Raw genomic sequence first — 12,501 nt, 5'->3', positions numbered from 1 at the left:
TTTAATGATAAATGTGCTTTAGAATGGATCAGTTAATTCTTCTTTAGTGCACAAAATAATCTACAGCTCCACCGAGTCTAGGCCTGGTATTTAAGTACTAATTCCATTGTTCTTTTATCTGCGCCCTGGCTCCCGTTAACACACAAGGTAAATGCTCTCCCACTCTGTATGCAAGTGGTACTAACAGGATTTTGCCAGGACAGTTGAATCAGGGGAAGTGTGACCCTCGGTAATGAGAATGTAATTAAATCTGAAAGTATCTGACTGTCAGGTGACTTTTCAAACCTGAACCCCTTATTTCCCTGCCCGCAGCAGGCATCACCTGCCTGGACCCTGTGGCAAACCTCCAGGTTTATCAGGATTGTTGAGGGAATGCTGTATCCACACTGAGTTTTTTTTTAACAGCCAGAGATTGTTTCTACCTGGTGTGTTTGTGTGCCTGTTTTCAAACAGAGGTGTGTACTGGAGTGGTCTTACACATGTGAAATGTTACAACTTTGTCCCTGTGGCTTCAGCTCCAGCAGGGAGTCAGGTGCTTCAGGTGTGTCCTGCAGGGACCATCCTCTAAACAATGGTGTGGAAATCAGCTGTGGAAAAAAACAAATCAACACCTTTAAAGGAGATTAATTTGCTTTTGTGTCCAGAACATGCAGCTGATGCACAGCAGTGCCTTAAATCAAACACCAGATATCCTGTACCAGAGCTGAAGTTTATCCTGTTGTGGAGGAAACAAACTTGAAGGAATCCTTGTGCAGCAAAACCCGGTGTAAATGGAGGTGTTGATAGCAGATTAACAGCTAATTACAGTTATTCTGGGCCTGGTTAATTGTATCAAGTGTCGCCTTGTGCTGTGAGTCAGGCTGTAATTTAATCAGTAAATGTCTGAGGTAGGTGTCCTCCCTCATGGGCCCAGTAACAAAGGACACAGATCTCTGGTGTTAGTGGGATGTTAGGTAGTTTCCTCATGTTTTTCTCTAAAATTGGACTTAACATCAAGGTTTTTAAAATGTGGTCCAGACTGAGAGGGGGACTGGGATTCAAAGAGCTAATCTTCATTGTTCAGAAGGTAACCTTAGTCTTCTTGGCTGCAGAAAAAATCCAGTTGCTTTTGTTCCCAAGAAAAAGCCTTGATAACAATAATGTTACCTTTGATTCCAGTTTGAGGTGGTGTAAGACTGCTTAGTGATGATGTTCTCAGGGGCAGGAGGAAAAGGCAGTGCTGTCAGACCTGCTCAGAGAGGGACTGCTCTGACAGGAATTTCCTTCTCCAGCCCCGGGCTGTGTTGTGGTAATGTGGTGCCCAGCTGTGGAATGGTGTACAGGCAGTGTGACAAAAATGTCTGTGAGATTCCCACTCCACCCTGAGCTGTTTCACAGGCCAGGCAGGTTGGAGCTGGGGATTTCCCCAGTGCAATTCCGCCACTTCACCCAAGCCTTGTGTTTGCAGGGGGAACAAGGCACACTTGTGGCAAGTATTTTCTCTGTGCTGGCAAACCCTGTTCCCAGTCAGTGAGACCCTTTTGACCTGATTGCATTGGTGTAAGTACCCCTCATGGCTCAGGAAGACTCTTGGTTAATGCTGTTGCTCATTAAACTTCTTAGCTTGGTTTTGACCTGTAACTGGCTGCAGAGACTGGGTTGTATTTTCATGCTCGTGCTGCTGGAGTCCATGCAATGAGAGATGGCCCTTGCAGCACATCAGACTGTGAGCAAAGAGAGAAGTTTAGGTTGCAGCAGGATTTGCCTGTGGCCTTGCTTAGCTGTATTGCAAGGGAGTGATATTTAAGAAAAGGAAATGTGCTTGGTTGAGGACATGTGTAAGAAGATGCTGCTGATGCAGCAGGGTCAGCAAGGAAGTAGGAGACAGCTGGCAGAGGGTGTTCGAGCCATCAACAAATACTGTGATGGGCAGAAAGTTACCTTTTATTTTTGTCAGGAACCCTTGAATGCCTCCTGCCTATGGGTGGGGAAGCAGTTTACTGACCTTTTTCTGCAGCACATAAGAATCTAAAAGCTGAGGGTGAGACTTATATAGGTGCATTTCAGGGCTTCCTGTGCGAGTGTTGTGTCTCACTGGGGGAGGGTATAAAGTCACCAGCTTTGAACTTAATTTAAACACTGAGTTGCTTCAGCTGTTCAGTTGGTGTCTGTGCATCTGTGTGTGGGAGAACCACACCAGGCAGGGATCCTCCTGCCTCCAGCTCCAGAGGCCTGAGCCTTGCTGTTGGGTACATTCAGCATCAGTGATGAGTTGCACCCTGGTGTGTCAGCAGTGCCCATGCTGGAGCCTGGTTGGTTCCTTATCCTGTTGGTAGACTCATCCTAGGTGCCAATATTGACACTGGAAAATTTGTGTCCCTGAAGTTTTTTTGGTTTTTGCAAGCGGCATCCGTGCTCTGAACAAAGAGGAGAGCTGAGACCTTGCCCAGGAGGCAGTCCAGCCATCGTCTATTAATTAGAGACCAGCTGCTTGATCCTGCCTAGCTAACAGGTTTGGAGGTGTTTGCCATGGAGTCTTCTTCCCCCTGCTTGATTTAAGTCTCTGCTAAAATCAACAGCTTGATAATTAACCCCACGCTGGGGTTGTCTTGTCTGATGGGAGATAACTGGCTTATAAGGCAGCTGTTCAGTTCCCTGGGAAGCTCTGTGGACCAGGGGACATCTATTAGAACTGCTTGTAGTCACTTGTTGGGCTTCCAGAGCCTTGAAGCGAAGTGAATGCAAAAGTAAAGCTTGGAAGGAGCAGCCCCCAGGAGGGCAGGATGCAGCCAGGGTGACTCAAGCTGGTGTTTTGGCAGAAACCTCTGTGCAACACAACACAGTGCACAAAAATGCATGATTTGAGGAGTCCTTCTCCACTGGGAGCTTTTAGGGGAAAAGGAAAGCGACTGGGACAGGGGTCTGTGTTGCAGAAGGAGAAGTGGAGGAAAAAAATTCTTCCGGCCCAGCTCTCAGCTTGCTGTTTCCTACCTGGTGCCAAGGACAAGATGTTTGTCTCGCAAGCAGCCCTGCAGACGTCGCCAACAGCCAGAGAGCCGCCATGTGTGCCAGAGCCTGAACCAAGAGGAAATCTCCCAGCTGCTCCAACTGGCTGGGCTGGGCTGGGCAGGAGGAGGCTGTGGGACCCCCTGGCTGCTACACCCCCTGCCTGGGTCACCCTGATCCCCTCTACAGAACCATGGGGCTGTTTTAGCAGATGGCTCGAGGTGGTGTGAGACCTGCACGTCCTTTTAGGTGCTCTTGCATCCAGGGCACCTTCCATCCAGGCCATCCCTGCTCAAATGTCTGAAGGATGTGATGGCGATGAGGTGGTTGATTGCTCCACCTCTGCCCATTTTGTCTTGTTTCTTGTGCTTCTACTTTGGTTGTTGTCTCATGTTTCATCTTCTGGTGACATGCACTTTGGGCCTTCCTGAGCAGTGTTTGGATAGCAGAGTGGGGTTCTGCTCCAACATAATGAAACAAAATATGGAAAACATGGATAATAGCAGTGTCGGGTCCTGGCCCATGTAGGCTCCCACATCCCTTCTTCACTCAGCTGCCAACGCCCTGAGGGGTGGCTGCTTGAGAGGTGAAGAAATTGGTCCAGGTTCTCATGTCTTGTGATGCAGAGTGGGTGAAAAGGAGAGGGGTAGGAGGCTGAGAAACTTTGTGGGGAGAAGGAGCAGGGATACGATGCCAGAGGAAGAGCAGTGTGGAAAGGGGACAAGATAACCAGCCCTTGCAGGCAGCAAGAAGGGAGCATCTTTGCAAAACCTTTTCCACCACCCTTGACAGCTGTGGGTAGTTAATGTGCCTGATCAGCCCAGGCAAAGTGAAGAAGAGATGGAACGGGGTGTTTGCAATAAGTAGCTGCATTCCTATGTTGCTTCTAGGGAAATGATAGCTCATGGAAGTCTTTCTGATCCTGAGAGGAATTGGTCCAGGCAGACTTCAGCAAAATGCTGAAGGCATCATCTATTGCCTAGTCCAACCACATGTTTGATGATTGGTCTAGTGATTGGGTTTTTTGAATTTGAGGGATGTCTGTGTTTGATGGAAGCAGATGTAGGAAGGGATGCTGAAGGTCCAGCAATAGTTAAGGCTTGGAAAGGCAAAATAGGAGAAGGGGCTGTAGTGGCTCAAAGAGGAAAGCAGTATTTCTCCAGCACTGGCATCGATGTGGGGCTCAGGGGATGAGCCAGAAGCAGACAGGGATTGCCCAGGACTCCATCAGGCTGGGCTGTACCCCTTAGCCCTGCTCAGCACCCGCACTGTCCTGTTCCTTCCTACTGCTGCACAAAAACAAGCCATAAATAGCTGGGGTGGAAGGGGAAGGAACTGGATATAAGGTGAATGAGCTGATCGTAAAGCCTGGGTAATCTCTTTTTCACATGTGCCTAGTGATGAATGAGCATTTGTTCAGGCCAGGGAAGTGACACCTCCCCCGCCTGGGGGACAGCAGGCAGGAGCTGGTCCCTGTGCCTGCCGTGGTGCTAGCCAGGGCTTAACCTCCATGGGAGCATACAGTCCCGGGCATCAGCCCGCCCTCACCAAACCAGAGCAATCCATAATTCCTTGGCAGCCCCTTCTGCTGCCAAATGAGATTTATTGTCCAGTGCGAACTCGTGTTAATTACTGCCAGCACTTAGGGGTCTTTATCTGTCTCCCTTTACCCATAGGGATGATGTCAGTTTGGATAGCTAATCTGGAATTAAGCTGATGATCCATAAAGTAGAGCCACCCTTTGGTCAATGAATTCACTGCTGTCACCATCTTCTTTGTGCTATCAGGAGAGTGACCAGGAAAAGTGACTTAACTGGCAGCCAAGAGCATCTCCTCTGGAGCCTGTGAAGATAATAAAGTGGGTCCTGCTGTGCTGGTAAACCCGAACTGATGCATGGTAGGGATTTTTCCTATTCCAGGTATTTTGAGTGCTGAAGACTAAAACATTTTTATGGCTAAGGAGCCACAATATAGGCTCAGAACTATGGTTCACAACTGTAGTCACCCATCACCATGGACTAGTGCAGAGCCCCAGAGTAGGAGTGACTCAAGAGCAGTGTGTGGGGAGGGAATGCCCTTGCTGATGCTGTTCAGAGCAGGCAGGAGGTGCTGTCTGGGGCTTGGTCTGCTGAGTTTAGCTCAAACCTTGTGATGTCTCAAAGGAGGCAGCACAGGGAAATGCAGAATTGGCCTTTAGAGCAGCTGAGAAAATGGCCATGTCCAACTCATCATTTTTCCAAGCACTGCAAATCACTTTTCCATCTCCAAAGTCTGCTTTCACTTTATTAACATTTGATTAGTGATCACTTTTTGTTCTGCTGAGCTTGAAATTGGAGTTCAATGAGGAACAGGTTTTTTCTCTGCCATGTCTGTGCTACCAAGGTGCATCCAACTGGAAGGACCATAAGGAAACCACAATTCAGATGTTCTCCTGACAAAATGGGTGGTTCTATCCATGGGCCAGCGCTGTCATCAGAAGAGCAGTGGTGCCTGCCGGTGTGCACGCACTCATGTGTTCACTCTTGCAAGACAGAAGTACAAATCCCGGTATTTACAGATATTTTTAAGGTGTTAAATATCCTTATTTTCAAATGGAGTTTGGTGCTTGGTGCCAGTGAACATTGAGTTTTTCTGTAATATGTGTTGCATTTTGTTGCTGCCCAAGAGGGGGAAGGCTTTCTGGAGCTTGTAAAGAAGCAATAAAAAAATTATGCTGTTGATGTTGCATTAAGTTTGTGTTTGTGCATACTCCTGTTCCACAAAGGTGTGTCTCCACAGAGTGGGTAAACCTAAGGCAGCGGGGAAATAGAAACGTGATGTGGAGGGCACCAGCAATCTCATGAGGGTTGGTTAAATAATAAAGTATTTGCTAATAAAATATAATCTTTTCCTGCTATTTCCAGGGCTAATAAGCAGAGGAAGTGGAGAGAATCGATTCTGCTGTTGCATGCTTATGTTTGATCAGGCCACCAAATTCAAAACACATGAGTTTTGAAAAAGTCCACAACTTAGCCTTATAAAATGGGTTCCTTTCCCCAATTCTTGCCTGTGATCAGATAATGACCTTCGTAAGCAAAACAACCCCAGCTGTATTTCATAATGGGAATATACTTCTGTACATCATAATGAGCTGTTAACAGGGAACAGTATCGTGTGAAAATCTGCACGTTTCCCATGATGTTGCCCTGATTCAAAAGCCACACATAAATTATTTGGTATTGCAGATTTCAAGGTCAGGATTGGCCACATAAGATCTAGTTTTTCACCCCCAAAACCCAATGTTTTTAGCAGGATGGAATTTAAAATAGAGAAACCTGATCCGTTGGGAATCTCAGGAGTTGTGTGAGAAGTATCTCAGCACTTGTGTCAGGTACTTGTAAGTGTGTGGCTGGAGTGGGTGACTGTAGTGAAGGAAGGGGAGGTAATACCTTTGCTCCTCCAAAAGTCTTCCTTACAAGGCTCCTGAAGGAAGGCATCCTGAGCTTTTCAACCAGTTGTGAGGTGGTGAAATTCATTGAGTTTTGTGAGGTTTCTAGCAGAGCCAGGAGCTGGTTTTCCCTGCTAGGTTGAGTTCCCAGGGTTCCCTTCCTGATGCCAAGCAGCACATGGACACATGGCTGGAGCTCCAGAGTCATTTGTGCACTGAGCCACTTTTTCTGCTGGATGTGAATACTTGATTATTAAGCATATATTACAATTCTGAATATTATTTTAGCTGCAAGTTCAGTCTCCATCCTCTCCAGCTTTTTAGGTTTGATCGTATTCCAGAGGCTTACTAAAAACATGCAAAGAATTTCAGCAAAACTCTCTGGAGCACTTTTTGTTAAATTTTTTCAGTCATGCAAGCTAAATTAAATGACAGCTCTGTCCACCAAAAGATTACAAATATCAATCAGCCTTCTCCCCTAAACTCATGAAGGAATTAAATGTTTTTCTAAAAGTCTTCTATTCCCCTTAATAATCTCTTTGGCTGTTCTCTTTACTTTACATATTTTTGAAGTGTGTTGAAAGGGATGATTTCTGCCCTAAAGGAGCACAGTGCTTGTAGCTTGCTGACAGTATTTAATCTGAATTTGTGGGCACAATTTTGGGTGTTGCTCAAATTGATATTTGCAATACTGTGGGCTTAGTTTCCAAAAGGACAAAACAGCTATGAAACTGCAGTCCAAGAAACATGATGCTGAGCTCTTTTCAGAGATGGGTGATTAATGGTAAAAACTATGTTGCAGCACCCACTGTTTGTGTTGAAATTGGAAAAATAAGACCAGGTGGCTCAGTGGGCTGGTGGAATGGGGGGCTCTGAGTGAAGTGGTTGTAAAGAATGAGGAGTTAAAAAGATTTCAACATACAGTGGCCTGTCCAAGACAAGCTGAGTCATTACCCTGTGTTGCTGCATCTGTTTTGTCTGTTCACTGTACAGTTATGAATAATTGTGTAAATCATGCTGGGATATCCTGGGGAGCTTTCTTTGCAGGAAGGCTCAGCACACCGTTCCTTTCTGCCTTGTGTTTTAAGTTGTAGGGAGACCACAAGACAAACCAAAGATGTACATGGAAACCAGATGTGACTGCCCAGTGTCCCTTGGAGTGCCTCCTGCTGATGCCCTGGCACTGCCCACCCTATCTGTCCAGAGGGTCAGGGTTTAAAGGGGATGAGGTTGGAAATAAAACTGATGGATGCCTGATCCGTTAGAACTTGTAGTGAGGAGCAGAGGGAGTTTCTTGCCGTGGTGGTTGTGTGGATGGAAGAGGAAAGCCCCGCAGCCCCCTCGGAGGTGTGCGGATGTGTGTCCCCGGCCTCCCACAAAGTGTGCTCCAGTTTACATCAGGTACTTTACAGTGTATTTTTGCCATTATGGTTTAGCAAAGAAGAGTAGATAAGACAGTAAACTCTTAGAGCTGGGTGAGTTGTGATTAAGTTAAAGCTATCTCACTGTTACATACTGCTTTAGTGATCACCAGACCGTGTATTTTCCTGCCTCTTACCACGGGCTTTAAACCACAAGACATGAATAAACTGTAATTTTAGGGTACAGTCAGCTCTGCTTGCTATTTAAGGATGGGGAATCTATGTTCAGCCCACCAAATATAATTTCATAAAGCATGCAAACCATCAAGGAGGTTGTGGGATGGTTGATGAGTGGGACTAGGGCTGCTGCTCTGGATGAAGCTGACATCCAACAGCATTCCTGGGTCTGGATGTACCAATTGAGTGGAGTAGGATTTCCACCCCACGCCTGGTCTCTGCTAACTATTCCAGTAGGTTTTGTGTCATGGGCTCTATTTCTCCCACAGGCAGCTGAAAAATTTAATTGAATCTCTCTATAGTTGTCAGCAGCTGGGGAGGGCATGGCTAAGGATGGAGGTTTTCTCCTGGCAAAGGAATGAGCAGTGTGGCACAGGGATGTCACGTCCACTTAAGCCAAAGTTGGGGCCCACGTGATGTTTCTCAGAAAGTTCCTGTTTTATTGTGGCTACAAAGGCATAGAAATTAAGCTGCTAATTTATGGCATGCCAAGGAAAAAACTAGTATTACAAGAAATGCTCAGTTATTTTATTGTTTGAAAATACACAGTTGAAAAATCCTGATTTTTCCTTGCCCCCCACTGAGCTTATTAAATCTGAAAATATCCCAAAAGTTAATTCTCTCTGCCAGAAAGTTCCTCTGCTCTTTCAGGTAAATCATGAAAGCTGTGCCACCTGGACTGCATGGTTGGGTCCCGTCTGGCTTGTTCTGTTCCTGGGATGCAGAGGAATGAGAATCCCGCAGAGGAGCAAGCATCCTGCTGCTGAACAGTCGCGGTCCCTTTCAGCACGATGGACTTGGGTTTTGGCAGTGGTGCACTGGAGCAATGGGTTTGAACTGGTGTGTGTGCTAATTAGCTGTGCATGGGAGACCCTCATTCTACCTCGAGCTGAGGACTGCTATTAGCTGGGGGCTTTGTTTGGAGGAGCAAAGTACAAGTGATGATGTAAAGGCTTGGGTGGTTGGCATGTTCAGTTCCTGGGTGGGGTCTTCCCTGTGCTACCCCCAGCGCTGCACTTGCCTTTTTGTTTGTTATTTTTTTGTGGTTGCACCATATTCTGGGAGAGGCCTGTAAATGTCTAAACAAAATAAAATTCCTGAAAAATGAACTTAACCAGCCTGAGCCAAAGCCTGTTGGAGACCGTGAAAGCACATCCTCTGAGTTTTGAGGAGATGAGCTGCATTTTGCTGCCTACCGTGGATGTGGGACTCACCCAGCATGGTTCTCACACCAGGCAGACTTTGACACGTGCCAGAGAGAGCTTTGCTGCAGGGTTTGCTGCAGCTGGGGAACCCAAAGGGGTCTTACATGGAGCCATTTGTTTTTCATTATGTTACACTCCTCTAATATAAACACTGAAGTATGTGGACATTGCTGTGGACAGGGCGAGCCAGATGCCAAAGGCATTCCTCCAAGGCTGTATAAACTTCAGGAGCTAAATATTTTAGAAACTGTTTTCTAAGGCTAGCTTAATAGTTTAAAAATATAACCTAGATTCCAGATATTAAAAAATGCCTTGCAAGGCATGCACAGTGCTGCAAGAGATGGAACTAACTAAACCCCTGAAGTATGCGGAAAGGTCCCATTTTGCAATATCTTCTCTTTTACTTATCCTTTTCATTTTTTTTTTTCCCTTAGCACTGAGATTAAATTCAAGAAGCTTTTAACAGCAGAGTGGCAGTGATAGAAATTTTCAGCATATATTAACTAGCTGACTCACACTTTTTCAAAGGGGATCTGGGTTTATGTTGGAGTAGCTGGCTGCTTTCAGCAACAGCAAAATCAGGAAAGTCAGTGAAGAGAGGAAGCTGATAATTTATACTGTGTCTAATCCCTCTGTGTGCTGTGATGGGAGCATGGGGAGCTCCCACCCATGTTTGGAAAGTGGTCCTGACCCCATGCTCAGGGGAGGCATTCAAGTCCCTGTCTCAGGGATGTACAAATTCTCACTGTTACTTAGGACTCAGCTTTAAAATATTCTTTAAAAGATGCTTTCATTGTGTCACTTGGCTACCCCAAAAACTTTCACTAGCACCCTCTGTGCTTCAAGAGTGAGAAATGAGATTTTTTTTAGATGTAGTTTGTGGAGTCCATACAGACCTGAGAGATACGCCATTTCCTTTCTTGTGTTACTTCTCAGATGGGATAGAGTCCCTGAAAGCAGTGAGATTCCCTGAACAGAGGTTCCTCTTGCTACTATTTTTTCCCCTGTCTGGCCTAACTTGACACGCGTTTTGTAGCGGACCCCAGAGCTTTGGTGACATTGGGGTCTTGCAGGGCTCATGGGATGCTCACTGGGCAGAAGCTGAAGGGCAGAATGACTCAGTGTGGGTTTGCCTCCTCCTTTTGTTTCTTCCACTGAAGTTTTGCGTGCAGCTTTGTCCATGAATGAACCTGAGCTCATCAGTACTTTGGCACAAGGAGTGTGCTGGGGTCTTGTCCCACTGTCCTGGCTCCACTGAATCCTGTCCCGCTCCTGTCACCCACTCCCCCAGCGAGCAGAGGACAAAGCAGCAGGGAGAGTGGAGGGAAGCGGCTGAGTGACTGTGGCCCCTCATGTCTTTCAGCTGCTCAGAGGGATGACTTTGCCCCATCGAAAAGCTTCAGGAAAAGCCCCAGAAGAGGAGGAGGAGGAGAGTGGAGACTGCGACGATGAAGATGACTGTGGCAGAGGCTCTGGGGATGGAGTGCTGCGAGTGAGGAACCAGCTCCGTTTCTTAGCAGGTGATGGGGATGGTGGTATTGCAGCAGCTGTCCCTCTGTGGATTATAGGTTTTGGTGATGGTATGGGGAGCTGCTCCCTGGGGTCTGCTCAGGTTCACTTGCTGCAGCCACCCCCAATGCCCTCCACAGCCCAGAGGCTACAGATGCCCAGAACTGTGCTGGCTGGCCTTGGTGCCAGTTGAGGCAGCAGCTGGAGAAGAAATGCCTCTGCTTTTCCAGGCTGGTTTTGTAAGGGTGTATTGAGGGCAGCCCATTGGAGAGGATTTGAGGCAAGTTGCAAATCTGATGCAGGTCCCAGGGTCAGCCTCTTCTTTCCTTCCCACTGCTGCTTGCAATCCTGAGATTCAAGATGAGCTTCTTAGCTTCCTGATGGGCATCAGAAAGTCAGGAATGCTTGTCTGACTGCAGCTAATGATGGTTATTTCTGATGTAGGGTTTAGAAACCCCCAATGATTTTTTGCAAATACCTCAGGCTCATTTTGCGGAAGTGATTTAGGTACTTGGGAGCCTAAAAATCTTTGCTTGCCAGTGTGAGTCATGTCTTTGGTTGCTTTGAAAACGGCCCTGAGGCACTCCTGACATTATTAATGAGGTAGTCCTTGGTCACCCCTTGGGAGGAGAAAGCAAAGGACCAGTCGGGAAGTCACATGTGCTGCTGGTGTGGGCTTTTGCCTTGATCCACTGACCAGTCTGTGGAGCTCATCTGTTCGCTAGTGTGAGCAAGCCCAGGCTGTTGGAGGCTGTGTCCAGCATGGATGAACAGTGTTGGACATTGGTCTGCGGGCTGTAGGCTTGGCCCAATTAATGCTGGTTCCAGTGCTACACGGTGCTCTTTGAGAGACCAGACAACTGAAGCTGGATAAAATCAGCTTTGCAGCTTTGAAGTTTAAAAGGCAAATTTGGGCTCCTAAACGAAGCACAGATGTTTATAAATTCCCTCCCATTGGTCTGGGATAATTAAACTATCTTTAATGAAGTGAGAGCTGAAATATTAAATGCCAGTCTCATATCAAAGATTATTGACACATTATGTAAAATGCATAAAATACATATATTCAAATATTAAGTAAGAGAAAAAAGAGACTTTTAAAGTCCTCCACTCCAAGTCTGAAAGAGAAACACAGAATTGTGAGAAGGATAAAATATACTTTATTTCATCCAAGAACTAAATAACAAAGTTTGTTAAAGAAATACAGGTGATTCACAGTGTCCCATGCTGAGAGCAGAGATAAGTGTTTCATTTTCCATGATCTTTGTGTCGCACCTTGATGCTATTTTTAATGTGTTTCTAATTTCCTCTTAAAGCCTTCCCCACACTATCATCAGTGATCTCTGAAGCCAGATATATGATCCTTTCTGCCTTTTTCTGTCTCTCTAGGCTAGTTTAATCACTCTATTGATGTCCCTGATGACTTGCCCTTCTGGCAACTTAGACCCCTCTTGTCACTGTGGTACATGAACATGTAGTAGGAAAAGAGGATTTGTCCTCCCTGTGCTGCTCTGCTGGAGGGTGTTTGCTGCTGCCTTTGCTCTGGGATGGGTAAATACTAACTTTAAAGCAGTTGTGTCTCTGGGGTGTGGGGTTCCTGGCAGGTAAAGTGCTTCAGGTTGCTGAGAGTGTGGAGTTTTTCCAACAGGGCTTTAAGGCATTGACTTAGCTCAGAGGGCATGGGCTGTGCCATCAGGGAGACCTTCTTCCTTGCTTGCCCATGCCATATGCTCTTTTTCTATGATTTGCTTTAGAGCAGAAAGGTGAAGCTGATATG

General features: G+C 46.4%; 1 protein-coding gene across 5 annotated transcripts in view; it reads left to right on the top strand.

Annotated features, from left to right (window-relative positions):
* The window catches only part of GPC4 (glypican 4), a 233,684-nt gene that overhangs the window by 111,160 nt on the left and 110,023 nt on the right, over positions 1 to 12,501 (top strand). For 3 of the 5 annotated variants that reach the window (XM_042029140.1, XM_042029141.1, XM_042029143.1), the window contains 2 exons: positions 8,662 to 8,850; positions 10,579 to 10,735. In XM_042029140.1, the coding sequence (XP_041885074.1) occupies positions 8,662 to 8,850; positions 10,579 to 10,735 (346 nt within the window). The remainder of the gene's footprint in view (positions 1 to 8,661; positions 8,851 to 10,578; positions 10,736 to 12,501) is intronic. The other 2 variants (XM_042029142.1, XM_042029145.1) reach the window with 1 other exon arrangement.

This window comes from Corvus kubaryi, unplaced genomic scaffold (assembly GCF_017639235.1).
Source record: "Corvus kubaryi isolate FWS band 111438036 unplaced genomic scaffold, C.kubaryi_AGA036_p1.0 37322, whole genome shotgun sequence".
NCBI classification, from domain to species: Eukaryota; Metazoa; Chordata; class Aves; order Passeriformes; family Corvidae; genus Corvus; species Corvus kubaryi.
This window is presented reverse-complemented; position numbering and strand designations above follow the sequence as displayed.